The 23,256-nt window shown below is 38.4% G+C and overlaps 1 protein-coding gene across 3 annotated transcripts in view; it reads left to right on the plus strand.

The window, feature by feature from the left end:
• The window catches only part of ALKBH8 (alkB homolog 8, tRNA methyltransferase), a 113,526-nt gene that overhangs the window by 56,728 nt on the left and 33,542 nt on the right, over positions 1-23,256 (plus strand). For all 3 annotated transcript variants that reach the window (XM_065944193.1, XM_065944194.1, XM_065944195.1), the window contains exon 8: positions 4,429-4,535. In XM_065944193.1, coding sequence (XP_065800265.1) covers positions 4,429-4,535 — 107 coding nt within the window. The remainder of the gene's footprint in view (positions 1-4,428; positions 4,536-23,256) is intronic.

The following is a 23,256-nucleotide window of genomic DNA, read 5'->3' on the forward strand; positions in this document are numbered from 1 at the left end:
TGGGTTTGCAGAGTCAGACGCGACTGAGTGACTGAACTGAAGTGATAAAACTGTACAGTTAGAGTCTAGTGTCTGCTGATATAGTCCCATCAAGCGTTTTCACCCAGATTGATTTCATTCCTTTGAGTCACAGCTGATCATCTCTAATGAAGGAATTAATGTTTGTGTGTGCTCAGTGCTCAGTTGTGTCTGACTCTTTGCAACCCTTTGGACTGTAGCCCTCCAGGCTCCTCTCTAGGGTTTTTTTCAGGCAAGAATGCTGGAGTGGGTTTCCATTTCCTCCTCCAGGGATCCTCCCAACCCAGGGATTTGACCCAGGGATGGAACCCATATCTCCTGTGTCTCCTGCATTGCAGGTAGACTTTTTACCACTGAGCCAAATTAATAGTATACTGTTATTCTTTCTTTTTTTGTGGACCTTTAGTGTTTATTCAGAAAATTGAAGCCTTTATGTATGTTTGCTTAAAAATGGGCTACAGTGTTACTTTCTCCCCTTTTCCCAACTTTTAATAATGAAATTTTTCTTACAGAAAAGTTGATAGTATTATACAGTAAGTCTGTATATATTCACCACCTAGATACTACAGTTAACATTTTAATATATCAGCTTTATTAAATGACTGTTTATCTTTCGATCCTCAGTCTGTCAGCCCATCTTCTTTTAGTTATACATTTCAGGGAAGTTGCAGGTTTGAGTACATTTCATGTCCAAAACATCAGAATTTATCTACAGTTTTTTAAAATTAGAATGCTTTTGGAGTGTGGGGAATGGTTTGTGGACTATTTGAAATTATTTGGAACAGATAATTGGAAAACTAAGTTCTATCATCATACTTTATTTTCCATACTTAGATTGAAAGGACATATGAGAAAGGGAAAAAGAGTTTTTTAGACCAGTATTATTGTTGTTGTTCAGTCACTCACTCATGTACAACTCTTTGCGACCCCATGCCAGAGTTCCCTGTCCTTCAGTATCTCCTGGAGTTTTCTTAGACTCATGTCCCTTGAGTAGGTGATGCCATCCAACTGTCTCATCATCCGTTGCTCCCTTCTCTTCCTGCCCTCAATCTTTCCCAGCATCAAGGTCTTTTGCAGCAAGTCAGCTCTTCGCATCAAGTGGTCAAAGTGTTGGAGCTTCAGCTTCAGCATCAGTCCTTCCAGTGAATACTCAGGACTGATTTCCTTTAGGATTGAGTGGTTTGATCTCTTTGTTGTCCAAGGGACTCTCAGGAGTCTTCTCAGCACCACAGATTCGAAAGCATGGATTCTTTGACACTCAACCTTCTCTATGGTCCAACTCTCACATCCACACATGACTGCTGGAAAAACCATAGCTTTGACTATATGGGCCTTTGTCGGCAAAGCGATCACTCTGCTTTTTAATATGCTGTCTAGGTTGGTCATAACTTTTCTTTCAAGGAGCAAGTGTGTTTTAATTTCATGGTAGTGATCACTGTCTGCAGTGGTTTTGGAGCCCCCAAAAATAAAGTCTGTCACTGTTTTCATTGTTTCCCCATCTGCTTGCAATGAAGTGATGGGACCAGATGCCATGATCTTCATTTTCTGTTTTTCTTTCAGGTCTTAGTTTTTGAATGTTGAATTTTAAGCCAGCTTTTTCACTCTCCTCTTTCATACTTCATCAAGAGGCTGTTTAATTTTTTCTTCACTTTCTACCATTAGGGTGGTGTCATCTGCATATCTGAGGTTATTGATATTCCTCCTGGAAATCTTGATTCCAGTTTGTGCTTCATCCAGCCCAGCGTTTTGCATGATGTACTCTGCATATAAGTTAAACAAGCAGGGTAACAATATACGGCCTTGACATACTCCTTTCCCAGTTTGGAACCAGTTCGTTTTTCCATGTTCAGTTGGTTCTAACTGTTGCTTCTTGACCCGCATACAGGTTTCACAGGAGGCAGGTAGGATGGTCTGGTTTTCCCATCCCTTTAAGAATTTTCCACATGTCGCTGTGATCCACACAGTCAAAAGCTTTAGCATAGTCAATGAAGCAGAAGTAGATGTTTTTCTGAAATTCCCTTGCTTTTTCTATGATCCAGTAGATGTTGGCAATTTGATCTCTGGTTCCTCTGCCTTTTCTAAATCCAACTTGCATGTCTGGAAGTTCTTGGTTCGCACACTATTGAAGCCTAGCTTGAAGGATTTTGAGCATGATCTTGCTAGTATGTGAAGTCACTGCAACTGTGCAGTAGTTTGAACAAAGAATGGCTTGCCCTTTGGGATTGGATGAAAACCGACCTTTTCCAGTCTTGTGGCCACTGCTGAGTTTTCCAAATTTGTTGGCCTATGGAGTGCAGCACTTTAACAGTATCATCTTTCAGGATTTGAAATAGCTCAGCTGGAATTCCATCACCTCCACTAGCTTTGTAGTGATGCTTCCTAAAGCCCGCTTGACTTCACACTCCAGGATGTCTGGCTCTAGGTGATTGATCACACCATCCTAGTTATCACGATCATTAAGACTTTTTTGTACAGTTCTTCTGTGTTTTCTTGTTATCTCTTATTGTCTTCTGCTTCTGTTAGATCCATATCATTTTTGTCGTTTATTGTGTTTGCATGAAATGTCCCGTTGGTATCTCTAATTTTCTTGAAGAGATCTCTATTCTTTCCCATTCTGTTGTTTTCCTCTGTTTCTTTGCATTGATGACTTAAAAAGACTTTCTTATCTCTGTGTGCTGTTCTTTGGGACTCTGCATTCAGATGGGTATATCTTTCCTTTTCTCTTTTGCCTTTCATTTCTCTTCTTTTCTCAGCTATTTGTAAGGCCTCCTCAGACAACCATTTTTCCTTTTTGCATTTCTTTTTCTTGGGGATGGTTTTGATCACTGCCTGCTGTACAGTGTTACGAATCTCCATCTATAGTTTTTCAGGCATTCTGTTTATCAGATCTAATCCCTTGAATATATTTGTCACTTCTACTGTATAGTCATAAGGGATTTGACTTAGGTCATACCTGAATGCCCTGGTGGTTTTCCCTGTTTTCTTCAATTTAAGTCTGAATTTTGCAATAAGATTCAATATAATTCTATATAATTTATGAAGAATTTTCATGTTTATCATCTGTATTACCCAATATTATTATTATTAATAATAGGTAATCATTACTAAATGCTTGCTTTAGTGACAGGTACTGTCCTAAATTTACTTTGATGAAGGTACTATGCTAAATTAATGTTCATCCCACTGACACTTAGTTGGCATATTTATTTTTCACATGGATTGATTTGTTTGCTTAAATATTTTTTAGCCCTTTGACATGCCTTTTTAAAATTTACATTTGGAGATTTCCTTTGTGGTCCCATGGCTAAATAGTGCTCCAAATTCAAGAGACCTAGGTTCAATCCCTGGTCGGGAAACTAGATCCCATATGCTGCAACTAAGACCCAGTGCAGCCAAATAAATAAATGAATAAATAGGAAAATATTTTTTTAAAAACATCTCATTTGTCAACTGCTGCTGTGTTTAAACTGAAGTTGCTAGTCTAGACACAAAAGCATTTTCTTGAGTGTTTTCTTGGTGCTTTATACATTGCTGTTTATAATATTTGATCATAATTTAGGAAGAATCACTGAATATCTTCCTGTGTTTTTTTGATTATCTCATAAATCAGTCTAAAGTCTAAAATGTTGTGTCACTTTAAAGAAAAAATGGAGTATATGAAAATCTACATCTAACAGTTACTTCTCCTTAGATTGTTAATTGTTAATATTCTAAAATGGGCTTCCCCCATGGCACTAGTGATAAAGATCCCACCTGCCAGTGCAGGAGATGGAAGAGATGCAGGTTAGTTCCTAAGTCAAGAAGATCCTCTGGAGGAAGGCGTGGCAACCCACTGCAGTATTCTTTCCTGGAGAATCCCATGGACAGAGGAACCTGGCAGGCTACAGTCCAGAGGGTTGCAAAAAGTTGGACACAACTGAAGTGACTTTGCATGTATGCACATGAATAATAATATCTACTATCTTTTGTATTTACAATGTGCCACATACTATGACAATCCTAAGAGTTGAGGAAGCTGGACACAGAGGGGTTAAATGAGTTGTCCTGAATCATATGGCCAGTAAGTGAAAAAGCCAAGATATGAATGTTTCAGGTTCTAAGTCCTTGAATTTGAGTACTAGTGTTTTTCATAGTATGAATGCGTCTCTGGCCACCTGCATCATAATTTCCTTAGGTAATTGTTAGAAATGCAGATTCCTGAGCCTTACTGTAGACCTACTTTTAGTCATTCAGTTGATTCTTATGTCCACTAAAGTTTGAGAACCACTGTGCTATGCTCTCCTATAAGCATTACCATGTTTTACTCTCTATTAGCTTAGAAAGATAGACAGAATCAATGAATTGCTTTTATCTTTGGAGTGTATGACTTTCTGGATTGATTGATCTTTATGCTTTTGTCTTTATTTCAAGATTGTCATGGATTTTAAGCACCCAGATGGTATGACAGTGCCGGTTATGCTGCCTCGTCGGAGTTTGTTGGTGATGACAGGAGAATCTAGATACCTTTGGACCCATGGGTATGTACTGAAATGACCTAGATGACAGGATACCTTTTGCTTTGTGGGAGTCTTAAAATTTCAAATTTAAAGAAAAATTGTAAGCATAGTATGGTGAATTCCCTTCACCTTTCACATAGGTTGTTTTTTTTTTTTTTTAATTTTTTTTATTAGTTGGAGGCTAATTACTTCACAACATTTCAGTGGGTTTTGTCATACATTGACATGAATCAGCCATAGAGTTGCACGTATTCCCCATCCCGATCCCCCCTCCCACCTCCCTCTCCACCCGACTCCTCTGGGTCCTCCCAGTGCACCAGGCCCGAGCACTTGTCTCATGCATCCCACCTGGGCTGGTGATCTGTTTCACCATAGATAATATACATGCTGTTCTTTCGAAACATCCCACCCTTACCTTCTCCCACAGAGTTCAAAAGTCTGTTCTGTACTTCTGTGTTTCTTTTTCTGTTTTGCATATAGGGTTATCGTTACCATCTTTCTAAATTCCATATATATATGTGTTAGTATGCTGTAATGTTCTTTATCTTTCTGGCTTACTTCACTCTGTATAATGGTCTCCAGTTTCATCTATCTCATTAGAACTGATTCAAATGAATTCTTTTTTAATGGCTGAGTAATATTCCATGGTGTATATGTACCACAGCTTCCTTATCCATTCATCTGCTGATGGGCATCTAGGTTGCTTCCATCACATAGGTTTACTAGTTGTGAATATTTTGCTATGTGATTTCATTGCTGCCAAAATCTTTTCTCCATGTCCACTGATGCCGCACAGACACATGAAGAAGGAGTTTGGAAGAAATAGAAATCTGGCTTTAATCCTCTGCTTGGTGTAGTGGCACACACCTATAGTCCCAGCTTTGGGAAGCTGAGGCAAGAAGATTGCTTGAACCCAGGAGTTCTGGGCTGTAGTACACTATGCTGATGAGGTGTCTGCACTAAGTTTGGCATCATTTTTTCTCCAGTGTGTTAGTGTTATTATTATTTTTGCTCAATCTTCTGAGAGAAAGTTGCAGCCATGATGACCCTTTATCTTTACATGGTTCATTGCATATTTTTAAAGAGCAAGAGCATTGTCTGTATTAGGGGTTGGCAAACTATGGCTCATGAGCCAACTTCAGCCCTTGTTTTTACACAGCTCTTGATCTAAAAGTGGTTTTACATTTTTAAAGTGTTGTAAAGAACAAAAGCAAAAAGAATATGCGGTAGAAACTATAGATGGTCTCCTATGGCTGAAATACATACTTTCTGGTTTTGTTACAGAAAAACTTTGCCAGCCCCTTATTCTACAAAACTACAGTGTATGCCTCAAATTCAGGAAACTCATCATTGATAAAATGCTCTTATGCTCATACAATCCATCTTGAAAATTTGCTAGTTGCACTTTATACTACTGTCAAAGAAAACCAGACCTTGACAGTAGTTAAAGCAACAAAAACAGATTTTACTCAGGAAGTATTGTAATACAGGAAAAGAGTATAGGAGTGGACTCAGTTTCAAATGTAATACGGAAAAATGGAGATTTATAGACAGGGAACCTGGGGTTGAGGGTGGGGCAGTGTGCATGGATAGAAAACTACTAACAAGAAACATCAGTAGGAAGAGAGAACTCTGGCTAAACCAACCACAGGATTCTTTCTGAAGATAAGCCACAGTGATCAGACATCACCTGGGGAAATATAGGTGTAAGGAATTTGGTCAGTTACGAAGGGTGATCAGGTATGGAGGATGGTGGATTATGGCTAAACTGATTTACCAGGATTCTTGCTAAAATAGGACACTAGTCATGCCTAAGGGCAGTGCCTATTTGGGCTCAGAGTCAGTTTAGTTTAGTCGCTTAGTCATTTCCGACTCTTTGCGACCCTATGGACTGCAGCATGCCAGGCTTCCCTGTCCATCACCAACTACTAGAGCTTGCTCAAACTCATGTCCATCGAATTCATGATGCAATCCAACCATCTCATCCTCTGTCGTCCCCTTCTCCTCCTGCCTGTAATCTTTCCCAGCATCAGGGTCTTTTCCACTGAGTCAGTTCTGTGCATCAGATGGCCAAAGTATTGGAGTTTCAGCTTCAGCATCCGTCCTTGTAATGAATATTCAGGACTGATTTCCTTTAAGATTGACTGGTTTGATCTTCTTGCTGTCCAAGGGAATCTCAAGAGTCTTCTCTAACACCACAGTTGAAAAGCATCAATTCTCTGGCAGTCAGCCTTCTTTATGGTCCAACTCTCATACCCATACATGACTACTGGAAAAACTATAGCTTTGACTAGATGGACCTTTGTTGGTGAAGTAATGTCGCTGCCTTTTAATATGCTGTTTAGGTTTGTCATAGCTTTTTTTCCAAGGAGCAAGCGTCTTTTAATTTGATGGCTGCAGTCACCATCTGCAGTGATTTTGGAGCCCAAGAAAATAAAGTCTGTCACTGTTTCCATTGTTTCCTGTCTATTTCCCATGAGGTAATGGGACCAGATGCCATGATCTTAGTTTTTTTGAATGTTGAGTTTTAAGCCAGGTTTTTCATTCTCATCTTTCAACTTCATCAAGAGGCTCTTTAGTTCTTTGATTTCTGCCATAAGGGTGATGTCATCTGCATATCAGAGTTTATTGATATTTTCCTGGAAAACTTGATTTCAGCTTGTGCTTCATTCATCCAGCCCAGCATTTTGCATGATGTACTCTGCATATAAGTTAAATAAGCAGGGTAACAATATACAGTGTTGACGTACTCCTTTCACGATTTGGAACCAGTCTGCTGTTCCATGTCTGGTTCTAACTGTTGCTTCTTGACCTACATACAGATTTCTCAGGTGGCAGGTAAGGTGGTCTCGTGGTCTGGGCTCAGAGGAACCTGACTAAAGTTTGGTTGAGGAGAGTCTGTCAGTACCTCATGGTAAGTTTTCTGTCTGATCTAGGATTTGGTCTATGGTCTTGCATTACATTTAGTTGTCAATTTTCTTTAGTCTTCTTTAATTTGAAGCAATTTTTCAACTTTTCTTTGTCTTTTTGACATTTACATATTTACACAACAGATGCCAGTTGATCCTTGAGATTTTTTTATATTGAATCTAATGTAAACAAAATGAGTTATTAACTTTTGGCAGGAATAAATCCTCAGTCTTTTGAGGTGGAAGCATCATACTGCTAAAATTTGCATATATTGTCACTTAAAATACTGCTGAATTCTGAACTTATAAATGCTGCCCTGGTTGGAGATTTTTTTCTTTTTTAACTCAGTTGTTAAAAATTTAGAGAAGTGAGCATTTAAATGGATTTGTAACCTGTCCTGAATGAGCCATAAAAACAGATAGCCTGATTTTGTGCACTAAGGATTAAATTTGCCTGATTTTTTTTTCACAGCCATTTAAAATATTTTTCACTTTCAGCAATTGAAAATGGTGATGTGATCCAGTAGTTTAAAGTATTCCTATAATTTTGAAAATACTAAAGGCAAAGGAGAAAAGGAAGTGTATACCCATCTGAATGCAGAGTTCCAAAGAATAGCAAGGAGAGGTAAGAAAGCCTTCCTCAGCAGTCAATGTAAAGAAATAGAAGAAAATAATATAATGGGAAAGACTAGCGATCTCTTCAAGAAAATTAGAGGTACCAAGAGAACAGTTCATGCAAATATGGACACAATTAAGGACAGAAACAGTATGGACCTAACAGATATTAAGCAACGATATTAAGAAAAGGTGGTAAGAATACACAGAAGTATACAAAAAAGATTTTAATGACCCAGATAACCATGATGGTGTGATCACTCACTTACAGCCAGACATCCTGGAGTGTGAAGTCAAGTGGGCCTTAGGAAGCATCACTACAAACAAAGCTAGTGGAGGTGATGGAATTCCAGCTGAACTATTTCAAATCCTAAGAGATGATACTGTTAAAGTACTGCATTCCATATGCCAACAAATTTGGAAAACTCATCAGTGACCATAGGCCTGGAAAAGGTCAGTTTTCATTCCAATCCCAAAGAAGAACAAGGCCAAGAATGTTCAAACTATTGCACAGTTGTACTCACTTCACATGCTAGCAAGGTCATGCTCAAAATCCTTCAAGCTAGGCTTCAACAGTATGTGAACCAAGAACTTCCAGATGTTCAAGTTGATTTTAGAAAAGGTAGAGGAACCAGAGATCAAATTGGCAACATCCTTTGGTTCATAGAAAGAGCAGGAGAGTTCCAGAAAAACATCTACTTCTGCTTTATTGGCTATGCTAAAGCCTTTGACTGTGTGGATCACAACAACCTATGGAAAATCTTAAAGAGATGGGAATACCAGACCACCTTACCTACCTTCTGAGAAACCTGTATGCAGGTCACGAAGCAACAGTTAGAACCAGACATGGAACAACAGACTGGTTCCAAATCATGAAAGGAGTACGTCAAGGCTGTATATTTTCAACTGCTTATTTAACTTCTATGCAGAGTACCTCATTGGAAATGCCAGGCTGGATGAAGCACAAGGTGGAATCAAGATTTCCGGGAAAAATGTCAATAACCTCAGATATACAGATGATACTACCCTTATTGCAGAAAGCAAAGAAGAATTGAAGACTCTGGATGAATGTGGAAGAGAAGAGTGAAAAGCTGGCTTAAAAGTCAACAGTCAAAATACGAAGATCATGGCATCTGGTTCCATGACTTCATGGCAAATAGACAGGGAAACAATGGAAATAGTGACAGACTTTATTTTTCTGGGCTCCAAAATCACTGCAGATGGTGACTGCAGCCATGAAATTAAAAGACACTTGCTCCTTGGAAGAAAAGCTATGACCAACGCCATTCCCTCCTGGCTTGTAGAGTTTCTGTTGAGAAATCAGCTGATGGCCTGATGGGAGTTCTGTTGTATGTTATTTGTCATTTTTCCCTTGTTGCTTTTAATATTTTATCTGTCTTTAATTTTTGTCAGTTTGATTACTGTGTGTCTTGGTGTCTTCCTCCTTGGGTTTATCCTGCCTGTGTGTCTGTGTATGTATGTGTTAAGAAAGAGAGAAGAATGGAGAAAAGTGAAGGGAAGAGACAGTGATGGGAACACAGAAAGACTGACCAAACAAATGGCGAATCAACTATTGGAAGCTTCCTTGGAATCTGAGTGGAAGGGAGAATTAATCAAAGAAGCACATTCAGCGTACCAAAAATACATGTAAACTCTAGATATAAACTTTGATTAAAAATATTTTGATCTGTCCTGAAAAGTACCAGAAAGCCCCACTGAAGAAGAATGATTCACGCAGCCAGTTCAAACCCTTCTTTTTTGGCTGCACTGGCTCTTGGTTGCTTTTTGTGCAGACTTTCTCTAGTTGTGGTGGTGGGGTCTCCTCTTTGTTGCAGTGCTTGGACTGTGCATTGCGGTGGTTTGTCTTGTTGCAGAGCACAGGCTCTAGGTGTGCAGGATTCAGTATTTGAAACGTGGGCTTCAGTAGTTGTGACACAACTAGGCATATGGGCCTAGCTGCTCTGAGGCACGTGGAATCCTCCCGAACCAGGTATCGAACCTGTGTCTCCTGCCCTGGCAGGTGGAGTCCCATCCACTACGCCACCAGGGAAATCCCCAAACACTTTTAATTGGGTATAGTTAAAGTTTACTGTTCTAGTTACCATGCACTAAAGCAGAGACGGCAGACTGTCAGAACATGAGTCAAATATAGCAGTCAGACTGTTTGGCTGGGGCACTGGTAGTCAACATTGTAGAATTTTAAAAAATTGGTTGTATATGAGTATCAGGAGCTTTTAAAGGATTCTGAATTTTCAGCTTCCTTTGAAAATTGAGAACTTCCGAAAACATTAGACCACAGTATCTTTTGACAGCAGTAGCTGAGACTGTCAATGGCCTTCTTTAGGTGAAACTATATTTTCAGGTTCTCTAGGGTTCCTACCACTTTTTTTTTTTGTTTTTGGTTGTCTAAGTTTCCTTTTTATTTTTTTATTTTCTATTTTTTTTTATTTATTTTTTTTTTATTTATTATTTTTTTATTTTTTTTTTTATTTTTCAGTGGGTTTCCTACCACTTTCTATGATTGCCTGAAGTATTACTGAGTATCAGTTGTCTTTTATCACTGTGCTCATACTAATGTTTTTATCTTATAACAGAGTTAAATGAAAATTAATTATTTCTTAAACTTATATCTGTTTTAGGAGTGTGGGGAAAAGCTAGAAGGAATAGGAATGTGTGTTTTAAGAAAAATGGAAGACAGCGCTTAGTTTTTTTGAAATGAAGACAGTCCCTATGTGTTTAATGGCAAACAGTGTATTTCTAAGGTCTACCTGCTTCCCTCGTTTATGTTATTAGACTAGCCTTGGGTTCAGTTAGTTCATGAATCTGTGTGAGCTCTCCTTTTAAATTATTTTTGGAGCTCTTTGTGCTTTCAGCTTTATATACATTAACTCACGTAACTGATATAATCACAGTGAAAAGTTTTTTTCATGGTTTTGTCCACATTTTTAAAAGAAATTGGAGCCTAAAGAGGTTCCATAACTTGTACAGAGTTACAAATCCAGTCAGCGGCAGAGACAAGATCAGAGTCTGTCTTCAGGATCTATGGTCTTAACCAGACTGTTACAGTTAAATTCGTTTGCTCCCTTTCATCTGAATTTATGCAGGTGCATAATTTAATGGAATAAATTTCCTTTTCCTTTCCATTCACTTCTTTTTAACATATAGCTCAGCTTTTGTTTCCTTTATAATGTATAAAGTTTTTTCTGATGACAATAGCCTAAAATAATTTCTCCCTTAACTCCTAAAGACTGTGTTGTCTCCTACTGGCTTGTGCAATCTTTTTTTATCATAGTGAACTATTATTTAAATTTATAATAGTGTTTTTATCTTTTTATTTAATGTTTTCCCAAATAGATTATAATTTGAGTACAGGGAAAAAAGATGTTCAGAGATATATAAATAATTATTTTTAACATATAGATTGCCTAGTCCCAAAAATCTGAGATGGGTTCCAAAAGCAGTAAGTACTTCTTGAGCTTTGCCTAAGATTTAACTCTAGGCAACTGAAGTAGTTGACTTCAAAGAGCCATAATAGAGAACTATTTAGTACCTAAGAGAGAATTGCTAATAAGAATTTCAAGATATTCATTGTTATAAAATAACTGAAATTTGTTCTTTGTTCAGCATTATAGTTTTAATCATTTTCTGCTATCAGAGTAACAGTCACATAATTTCAGGCACTGTTTGTTTGTTTTTACTTCTAAAAAATTGCCTTTAGCATGAACTCTTTTAAATGAGCTGTTCTTACAACTTGTTTTATGAAGCTGGCACTATCCTGACACCAAAATTTGTCAAGGACATTACAAAAAAGGAAATTGCAGACCAATATCTCTCAGATCGTAAAAGTATGTGACAAATTATTAGAAAATTCAGACCTGCAATATATAAAAATGAAAATACATCAAGACTAAATGGAATTTATCCCAGAGTTGCAAGATTGTTTAACAGTTGGAAGTCAAAGAACAAAAGAGAAAGAATAATCATCTTGACTGATGCAGAAAATATATTTTGACCAAATTTAGCATCCACTCATGATAAAAACTTGGGAAATCAGATAAGAAGGAGAGTTCTTAAGTGTGATTAAAGAGCATCTGTGAAAAACCCACGGGCAGTATTACAGTTAATAGTAAAATACTGAATGCTTTTTCCTAAAATATTGAAAAGGCAGGGATTTTTGCTCTCATCACTCCTATTTAATATTATACTGGACATCTTAGTATAATAATACAAGAGAAAGCAATAAAAATCATATGTGATTGCGGGCTTCTGGTTTAAGATGGTGGAATGGGATGGTATGTACTGATCTCCTCCTGCAAGAGCACCAAAATCGCAACTGTTTTGAACTCTTGAACAGCCATCAACAGGAGGCTGTTGAAACCCACCAAAAAAAAGATATCTCACATCCACAGACAAAGAAGAAGCCACAGTGAGATAGTAGGAAGTGTGCAATTGCGATAAAATCCAATTCCATACCCACTGAGTGGGCAACCCACAAACTGGAGGGCAGTAACACTGAAGAAGTTCTCCGACTGTTGTGAAGGTTCTGAGCCCCATGACAGGCTTTCCAACGTGGGAATCCAACAAAGACTGGGAATCCCCAGGGAATCTGACCTTGAAGGCCAGCGGAATTTGATTATAGGAGTTCCACAGGACTGGGGGAAACAGAGACTCCACTCTTTGAGGGCACAAAACTTTGCTTGCACCAAGACCCAGGGGACAGGGGGAGTGACCTCACAGGAGACTGAGCCAGACCTACCTGCTAGTGTTAGGCAGTCTCCTGTGGAGGCATGGGTCAGCAAGGGCTCGCCACAAGGATGGAGGCATTGGCAGCAGCAGTCCTGGAAGATGCCCCTGGTGTGAGTCCTCTTGGAGGCCACCATTAACCCTACCACAGAGTTGGGTCTACCATAGACCCCAGAGCTGGGTCACCTCAGGCCAAACGACCAACAGGGAGGGAGCACAACCACACCCATCAGCAGATAATTGCATCCTAGCTTTACCTAGAGCAAGGCCCTGCCCACCAGAGCAAGACCCAGTTTTCCCCACCCAATCCATCCCTCCATCAGGAAGCTTATACAAGCAGCACTTAGCATCATCTACTAAAGGGCAGATCAAAGAAGTGAGAAGAACCACAATCTCAAAAGCATCACAGAAAGTTAATCAGGGCGAAAAAGCAGAAAGTTATGTCCCATGTGAAGTGACGAGATAAAACACCTCAAAAAACTAAATGAAGTGGAGATAGGAAACCTTCCAGAAAAAGAAATCAGAATAATGATAGTGAAGATGATTCAGGATCTTGGTAACAAAATGGAGAAGATATAAGAAATGTTTACCAAAGACCTAGAAGCATTTAAGAACAAGCAGACAGAGATGAACAATACACTAGGAGGAATCAATAGCAGAACTACTGAGGCAGAAGAATGCATAAATGACCTGGAGAACAAAATGGTGTAAATCACTGCCACAGAACAGAATATAGGAGGAAAAAAAAAATGAAGACAGTCTAAGAGACTTCTGGAACAATGTTAAATGCATGAACATTTGCATTATAGGGGGAGTTCCAGAAGGAGAAGAGAGAGAAAGGACCAAAGATAATATTTGAAGAGATAATCGCTGAAAACTTCCCCAACATGGGAAAGGAAACAGTCAGCCAAGTCCAGGAAGCACAGAGAGTCCCAGGCAGAATAAACCCAAAGAGGAACACACCAAGACACACAGTAATCAAACTGACAAAAGTTAAAGACAAAGATAATATTAAAGCAACAAGGGGAAAAAATGACAAATAACATACAAGGGAACTTCCATAACGTTATCTGCTGATTTCTCAACAGAAACTCTACAAGCCAGAAGGAAATGGCATCATGTAAAGTGATGAAAGAGAAGAACCTATAACCAAGAATAGTCTACCCAGCAAGACTCTCTTTCAGATTTGATGGAAAAATCAAAAGCTTTCCAGACAAGCAAAAGTTAAGAGAATTCAGTGTCACTAGACCAGCTTTACAACAAATGCTAAAGGAACTTCTCTAAGTAGAAGACACAAGAGAAGGAAAAGACCTATGCAAAATAAACCCAAAATAGTTAAGAAAATGGTAATAGGATCATGCATGTGGATAATTACCTTATATATAAATGGATTAAATGTACCAACCAAAAGACATAGACTGGGCAGATGAGAACATGTACATGTATGTACTTCAACTTACCACATCATTCTACATAACCCCCAAATTATATGTAATTATTTTATATTGTTAGATTAATCATATTTCCTAATGATCTTTTATTTTTTGTCTGGACTATTGAGTGTGAAAACTAATAAACATCTTTACTATTGTGATTACATAACTATTATTCACTTAATACCTTTGTATCATGATTGGTCAACAGAAAATAGTAGAATTCTATATCACCAAAGCTACCATTTAATAGAAAAATCTACAATCACTTTTTAAAATCCAGATGAGTATCAGAATTATCTTAGAATTTTTTCATAAATCCAAATGCCCAGGTATTGCATTTTTTTCCCCAAAGCTCCAGATGTGTTTCTAATAAGTAGCCATGTTTAAAAATAACTAGAGTATGTGATGATCTTTTATCTAGTTTGTTTCACTTCATATTCAACACTCGCATTTCATTTAGTTTGTTTTCAACTTCTCCATCTCTTCTTTTCATTTTGATATTCTTTCTCAAGCCTTTATCAAGCATAGTAGAAAAATCTTTGTATACATATATATATATAGTTTATGTAAGATAATAGATATATTTTAGAAAACTTATGAGTTTTTGCCTAGCTAAAAAATTTATGACATTTTGATTCCACTTGTTTAACTTAGTATGAATAGAATGCTAGGTTTCTAATTTTTTAAAAGATAGGCAACAAGCAACACAGGTTTATTGTATAGCACAGGGATCTATAGTCAGTATCTTGTGATAACCTATAATGGAAAAGAATCTGAAAATAATATGTGTGTATATATATAACTGAATCACCTTGCTGTGCACTTGAAACACTGTAAGTCAACTGTATTTCAATAAAATATATATATTAAGAAAAAAATATCATATGTATTTAAAAGGAAAAAAGTAAAACCCTTTGTGGATTTGAAAATCCTAGCATATCTGCAACAGTGGAAACAGTGGCTGACTTTATGTTTTGGGGCTCCAAAATCCCTGCGGATGGTGACTGCAGTCATGAAATTAAAAGACGCTTACTCCTTGGAAGAAAAGTTATGACCAACCTAGACAGCATATTAAAAAGCAGAGATATTACTTTGCCAACAGAGGTCCGTCTAGTCAAGGCTATGGTTTTTCCAGTGGTCATGTATGGATGTGAGAGTTGGACTGTAAAGAAAGCTGAGCACCGAAGAATTGATGCTTTTGAACTGTGATGTTGGAGAAGACTCTTGAGAGTCCCTTGGACTGCAAGGAGATCCAACCAGTCCATCCTAAAGGGAATCAGTCCTGGATGTTCACTGGAAGGACTGATGTTGAAGCTCCAATACTTTGGCCACCTGGTGTGAAGAGCTGACTCATTGGGAAAGACCCTGATGCTGGGAAAGATTGAGGGCAGGAGGAGAAGGGGACAACAGAGGATGAGATGGTTGGATGGCATCACCAACTCAATGGACATGAGTTTGTGTAAACTCCAGGAGTTGGAGATGGACAGGGAGGCCTGGCTTGCTGCAGTCCATGGGGTCACAAAGAGTCGGACATGACTGAGTGACTGAACTGAACTGAACTGATCGTATCTGCAACATAAGTACTAGAATGAATATTATAGCATACAATGTATAGCATACAGGGCTGAATATAGCATGCAAGGCATATAAGCATATAAGGTTGATAATCAAAAATTAATTTTGGGAGAGAGAAGTGAAATCCTTTTTGAGACAGCATCAGGACTTTGTTACCAAAGCATACTTGGGTTCGCTTGCTCACACTCAGTAAAAGCCAATCTACTGACATCAGGTTGTGGTGAAGGAAATTGCAGCATTTATTGTTGGGCACTGTACATGGAGTCTGGGACAGCTAGCTTTCAAAAAGCCTGAACTTCTCAATGGGTGTCAGCAAAGCATTTTTAAAGGCAGAGTGAGGGAGGGGTGTCCTAGGTTATGTGATGGATTTGTGTACAGTTCTCTGATTGGTTGATGGTGAAGTAAAGGGTGGTGTCACAGGGGTTAATTTTCATCCTTCGGTGCCAGTAGGTCATGGGTGCTCATGGTCATCAAGTAGTTAATTTCTTTCATTTGGAAGGGGTTTTAGCATCTATAAAATAATTAAGGAAATTCAAATCAGAAACTATTATTTAGGTACTTTAGAAAGGAGCTAAAAGCAAAGGATTCTTTGCTAATTGAGCTATGAGGGAAACTGAGGATGGGCTTCCCTCATAGCTCAGTCGGTAAAGAATCTGTCTGCAATGCAGGAGACCCTGGTTTGATTCCTGGGTCAGGAAGATCCCCTGGAGAAGGAAATAGCAACCCACTCCAATATTCTTGCCTGGAGAATCCCATGGACAGAGAAACCTAGCAAGCTACAGTCCATGGGGTTGCAAGATTAAGACATGACTTAGTGAATAAACCACCAAAAGCAGAGGATATGGGGGAGCGATCTGTTGGGGAAGGCCACATAGGGCCCTGCTTGGTTGCAGCTTGTAAAATTCTTCTTTTCTAATACTCGGAATTAATTAGGGTCAAAAGTAAACAGTTTCAGAAGCTGTCAGCCTGGAAGTTCTGATTCTTTTTTGCTACTTTATTTTTAATTGAAGGATAATTGCTTTACAGAATTTTGTTGTTTTCTGTCAATCATCAACAAGAATGAGCCTAGGTACACCCTGTCCCCTCCCTCCCGAACCTCCCTCCCATCTCCCTCCCCATCCCACCCTTCTAGATTGTCACAGAGCCCCTGTCTGAGTTCCAAGTCATATAGCTGTTTTACATATGGTAATGCAAGTTTCCATGTTACTCTCTCCATATGTTCATCTACATATTAGTTTCAGATGTACAGCAAACTGATTCCATGTATATAATGCAAAATAGGCAACACAGTAAGTCTAGTTAATATCGATAGCCACACAGTTACACATTTTTTTTCTTACACTGAAAGCTTCTGTGATACACTGTCTTAGCTACTTTCAGGTATTCAATATAGTATTATTAACTATAGATACCATTGCAGCATCAGAACTTATTTACTATATTACTGGAAGTTTATGTCTTTTGACCACATTCACCTTCCCCCACCCACCCACACCTTCCCCCACGCCACTTCACCCCATCCCACCTGCCCCATAACCACCTGTTTTCTGTATCTATAAGTTTATTTTTGTTCTATGTATTGCGTATAAGTGAGATCATATAGTATTTGTCAGTTAATTTCACTTAGCGTAATTCCTAGTTGTTTCCTTGTCTTGCCTATTGTAAATAATGCTGCAGTGAACATGGGGGGTACAGATATCTTTTTAAATTAGTGTTTTTGTTTCCTTCAGGTAAATTCCAGAAGTGGAATTGCTGGATCCTATGATAGTTCTATGTAACATTCTTTGATTAACCTCCTTTCTGTTTTCCATAGGGATTCACCAGTTTACATAATCACTGACAGTGTATAAGGATGGTCTTTTCTACACATACTTGCCAACACTTGTTATTTTTTGTCATTTTTGTAATACTTATTCTAATAAGCATGAACTGATAATCTCATTGTGACTTTGATTTGCATTTCACTGATTATTAGTAACACTGAGCTCCTTTTTAGGTAAGAGTTAGTCATCTGGTATGTCTTCTTTGAAAAAAGTATCTATTCAGATCTTCTGCCTGATTTTTAATGATTGTTTGGTTTTTGTTGTTGAACTGTATGAGTTCTTATTTTTTTTTTTTTGCAGAAACATAGTTTGAACAATGGCCAGTTGTTTTCTATTTTCTCTTTAAACTAGAATTTTATGGATAATAAATTTCATCTTAACTTGATCATATTTTTATCATGTTTGCTTTTTTCTAAACTAGGTTTTATCTTTTACCCTTCCTACTAGTTTTATAAGTGAGAGATCTGTTTACCGTATATTTGCCTTTACCGGTGAGATTTTTCCTCTCACAGTTTTCATATTTCTTGTAGTCTTTTCTGCTTAGAAAAGTACTTTTAGCCTTTCTTGCAAAGCTGGTTAGGTGGTGCTAAACTCTTAGTTACAGACAACTGTAAAACTCTTGATCTCTCCTTCAAATCCAAATGAAAGCTTTGGTGGGTAGATTATTGTTCATTGTAGATTTTTCCCTTTCTTCATTTTAAATATATCATGCCACTCCCTTCTAACCAGCAGAATTTCTCCTGAAAAGTCAGCTTATCGCCTTATGGGGATACCTTGTATGTCTTGTTGCTTTCCCTGTGTTGCTTTTAGTAGTCTCTCTTTATCATAAGTTTTGCCATTTTAATTACAATGTGTCCTGGTGTGGGCCTCTTTAGGTTGCTTCTGTTTGGAACTCTGTTCTCTGCACCTGAGTGTGTGTTTCCTTCTACCAGGTTAGGGAAGTTTTCAGCTCTTGTGTCTTCAAATATGTTCTCTGTCTCTTTTTTTCTCTTTTTTCCTTCTGGGACCCATATAGTGTGAATATTAGTGCACTTGATGTGTCTCAGAGTTCTCTTAAATTTTCCTCATTTTTAAAATTCTTTTTGCTATTCAGCTTAAGTGCTTTCCACTACTCTGCCTCCAGCTCAATGATCCATTTCTCTGAATCCACTGTTGATTCCTTCTACTGTATTTTTTATTTCAGTAATTGTATTCTTCAGCTCTGCTTGGTTCTTTATATTTTTCTAATTCTTTGTTTAAAATTTCTAACTTTTCATTCTGTTCATTCAGTCTTCTCCTAAGCTCTTTGATCTTTATGATCACTACCTCGAACTCTCTATTGGGTTGATTGCTTGTCTCCACTTCATTTAGTTCTTCTTTGCGGTTTTTGTCTTGTTCTTTCATCTGGAATCTATTCCTCTGTCACCTCATTTTGCTTAAATTGCTGTTTTCATTTCTACGTATTTGTCGGGTTATATTCCCCAGTCTTGGAGAAGTGGTAAGGAGTATCCTGTGGGGCCCAGCAGAACACTCTCTTCCGGACACCAGAGCTGTACGCCCCAGGGCTGCCCTCTGTGCGGACCGCTTGGCTCCTTCTGTGGGCAGTCTGGGAGGCACAGCTTGCCCCCAGCCTGGTTGTCGGGGAGGCCGTACCCCGTGGGCAGCTGCCCTCTGTTGGTGGGTGGGGCTTGGTCCTGGCCTGGCTGGCTGCATAGTGAGAGGAGTCGTGGTACTGGTGCCACCCTGCTGGTGGGTGAGGCAAGATCAGGAGGTAGTTGGCTATGGAGTCCTGGGGAGTGGGGGTGTGGTGTCTGCTGCTCGTATCGGCCTGCTGGTAGCCAGGACCAGTCCCTGACACAGCTGGCTGAAGAGCCCAAGGTACTCTGAAGTTGGTGTCTGCGCATTGGTGAGTAGGGCAGGGCCCTCAGGGTCCTGGACTGGTTACCTGTGCGTTGGTAGGTGGAGCTGAGTTCTGGGTTCTTTGGCTGTGGGGTCTGAGGGCCCTAGAGCTGGCGTTGGCCCTCTGGTGGGCAGGCCAGGGCCCTTGGGCTCCTGGGGATGGTGCCTCCAGCTGATAAGGAGGGCCAGGTCCTGGGCCCGTTGGTGGGTGAGGCAGGATCAGGGCTCAGAGGTCCCACGACAGTTGTCCTGGTGGATGGGGCTGTGTTCTCACTCAGCTACCTGCCAGGACTGGTTCTTACTGGCTGGAGGGTAGGGGCAGGTCCCAGCCCTAATAAGCAAGGGAGAAGATTCGAAAATGGTAGATGCTAGCACCAGGGTCCCCAAGGTAAGTACTAATTGCCTCTACCAGTCTGGTAGGCTCTTCAAAATCAGTCAGTGGGTCTGATCCAGGCTCCTTCAGATTGCTGCTTCTGTCCTGGGTCCCGAAGCATGTGAGACTCCCTTTAAGAGTGGAGTCTCTTATTTCCCTTAGCCCTCTGGCTTTCCAGAAATTAAGCCCTGCTGGCCTCCAAAGTCAAGTGTTCTGGGACCTCATCTTCCCCGTGTGGTACCTTCAGGTGGGGAGCCTGATGTTGGATCTCTGGGGTTTGGATTCTGACTCTACCACATCTCTGCCCTTCTACCCGTATCATTGTGATTCCTTCTTTATGTCTTTAGTAGTAGAAGATCTTTTCTGCTAGTCTTCAGGCTGTTCTCATTGATAGTTGCTTTATAAATAATTGTAGTTTTGGAGTGCCTGTGGGAGGAGGTGAGCCCAGGGTCTTCCGACTCCATCGTCTTGACCCTCACCAGTTCTTAATATAGTCTGGATATTAACCCTTATCAGATATTTAATCTGCAAATATTTTCTCCTGTTCCATTAAGAATTCCCATTCCATAGGAATACCATAGGTTTCTTTTTCGTTTTGTTGATGATTTCCTTTTGTTGTGCAGAAGCTTTTTTGTTTGATGTAGTCCCACTTATTTTTTATTTTGTTGCATTTTGGGAATCGGATTCTAGCATTAGACTGAGTGAAACAGTATAACAATGACCAAATGAAAATTGAAAGTTGAAATGCATTATATTATTTCATTCTAGGATCAAGTCCACTTTAATAGATGGTTGATTTTTCTCTTTTCTAGGTGTGTAGTCAACATATTTCTTTTTTTTTTTTTTTTTTATCAGTTGGAGGCTAATTACTTTACAATATTGTAGTGGGTTTTGTCGTACATTGACATGAATCAGCCATGGATTTACATATTTGATTCTTGATGTATCAATAGCTTTAGTATAAAATTATGCTTTTTAAAAATTTGCTGAAATCTTTCAGGCTTGGCACATTCCCTGTGAGCATGAAATCCGTTTATATAGGCAGATAGCCTTGCTAAAGTAAATCAAGCGGAAAACTTGGCTTCAGATGATTTAAGTCTTAGGAGTAGGTTTAACAAGAGATACACAACACATGTATGTTAAAAATCATGAAACATTGCTAAGAGAAATTAAAGAAGACCAAAATAAGTGAAAAGATAAGAGAGATCATAATCATGGATAGGAAACTTAATATTGTTAAGATAGCAGTTATTCCCAAATTGGTCTAATGATTTACTGTAATTCTAATCAGAATCTTAAAAAGACTTTTTTTGTAGAAACTGGTAAGCAGATTCTAAGATTTACCAGGAAATGTGAGCGATAGACAATAACCAAAACAATCTTGAGTGTAAGAACAGTGTTGGAGGATTTATTCTACCTGATGTTTAAGATTTACTCTGTATAAAGCTACCCAATCAAAAAAGTATAGTATTGTTTTACAGATAAATCAGTGAGACAGAATATATTCATAGATGTATTGTCAGTTGACTTTTGACAAAGATGCCAATACAATTCATTATGGAAAGGAAAATTTTCAACAGATGGTGCTGGGAAAATCAGAGATCTGTGTGGAAATAACATTAACCTTGATATTACCTCATGCCATTCACAAAAATTAATATGGGGTAGATCATAGATTTAAATGTAAATACAAATTATGAGCTGTCTAGAAGAAATACAAGAGGATACTTGTGCAAATCTGAGGCAGGCAAAGTTTTTTTGTTTCCCTTGAGAAAGGTTTCAGAACACTAGAAGAAAAAGAAGACAAAATAACTGCATCCAAATTTAAAACTTCTGTTTATCAAAAGACAGCATCAAGAAAATGAAAAATCAATCTATACTTGGGGAAGAATATCCACAAAACATATATCTAACAAAGGATTGGCCATAAGATCTGTTCAACAGATCCTTTACCAGAAGAATCTATGAATGGCTAAAAAGCCCATGAAAAGAAATACAGTATCATTAGTCATCAGGGAAATACAGATTATAGCTACAATTTCGTGTCATTTGCCACTTGCTAAAATTATTAAAATTTAAAACTTACATTGTTTTCGTGAGAATGTCAAGGAGCCTGAAACTCTCATATGCTGCTTGTGGGAATGTAAAATTCTGTGCAACCATCTCAGGAAACTGGTAGTTTCTTACCCTCTGACACAACAGTCTCACTCTTAAGTATTTTTCCAGGAGTAATAAAAGTTCGTATCTGAAAAAAATGTATATAAGCTTTACTTGTAATAGCCCCGGACTGGGAATACTAAATACTTGTAAACAAGAGATTTTGCATAAATTGCAGCATGTTCAGATGGTGACATTTTGCTCAGTGTTGAGAGGAAAACATGAACTACTGAAACACAGAAAAACATGGCTGAACCTCCAAATTATGTGGAATGGGCAAAGCCAGAGAGAAGACAGCGCCGACTATGTATGAAATTCAAGAACAGGCAACACTCTGCTGACGGAAGTCAGGTTTTGGTTGCTGTGAGGAGGGGGAGAGTGACTGGAAAGGGCCTGAGGGGTCTCACGGGTGATTGGGAATATTCTGTGCCTTGCTTGGGATGGCGGCTACATGGTTGTATACCTTTGCCAAAACGCATGAACTGTGCACTTAAGATCTGTGCGTTTCACTCTATAAATTTAACTTTGAAAAGGCCATTGTTTTTTTGACTTTTAGCAAGAATCATACCAAATGATTTCTTTTTTCTGTTCAAAAACTTGATCTTACTTCCAAGACTCCCTTTAAACTTTCTTAAAATTTACAATGGCTTGTGCTTTCCTCTTTTTATTTTGCGTCTTTGTTTTACTTCTTGTACCTGTGTTAATCATATGCTTTTTTGTTCCATTATCTGTTGTTTTCTGATGTTGATGTCTGTTTCACAGCTAGATTTCACTTACCGAGAAAGATATATTAGAAATTCCAATGATGTTTATGTATTTGTCTATTTCTCCATTTAGTTTTTTTTTCCACTTTTTGGATTATATATTTTGAGGATGTCCTATTAGGTGCATACAAACATATAAAGTTTTTATGTTTTTTTGTTGGATTGACCCTTTTATCATTATGGAATGTTCCTTTTTATCTCTATTAATACCAATTTCCTTGAAGTCTACTTTGTGTGATTAGTATAACTATACCACTTTTCCCCTGGCTTTGCTAAGTATATGCAAAATACTGTTTGTACGTTGTATTTTTTTTTTCTGTTTTTCAACCATTTCCTTACCTTATTATAAGGTGTTTCTCTTGTAATCACCATGTACTTGGATTTTTTTTAAAAAAATCCAATCTGAAATTGTTTGTTCTTTAATTGGATTTGAAGTCCTTTTACATTTAACATAATTACTGATAACTGG

This window comes from Muntiacus reevesi, chromosome 9 (assembly GCF_963930625.1).
Source record: "Muntiacus reevesi chromosome 9, mMunRee1.1, whole genome shotgun sequence".
Taxonomy (NCBI): domain Eukaryota; kingdom Metazoa; phylum Chordata; class Mammalia; order Artiodactyla; family Cervidae; genus Muntiacus; species Muntiacus reevesi.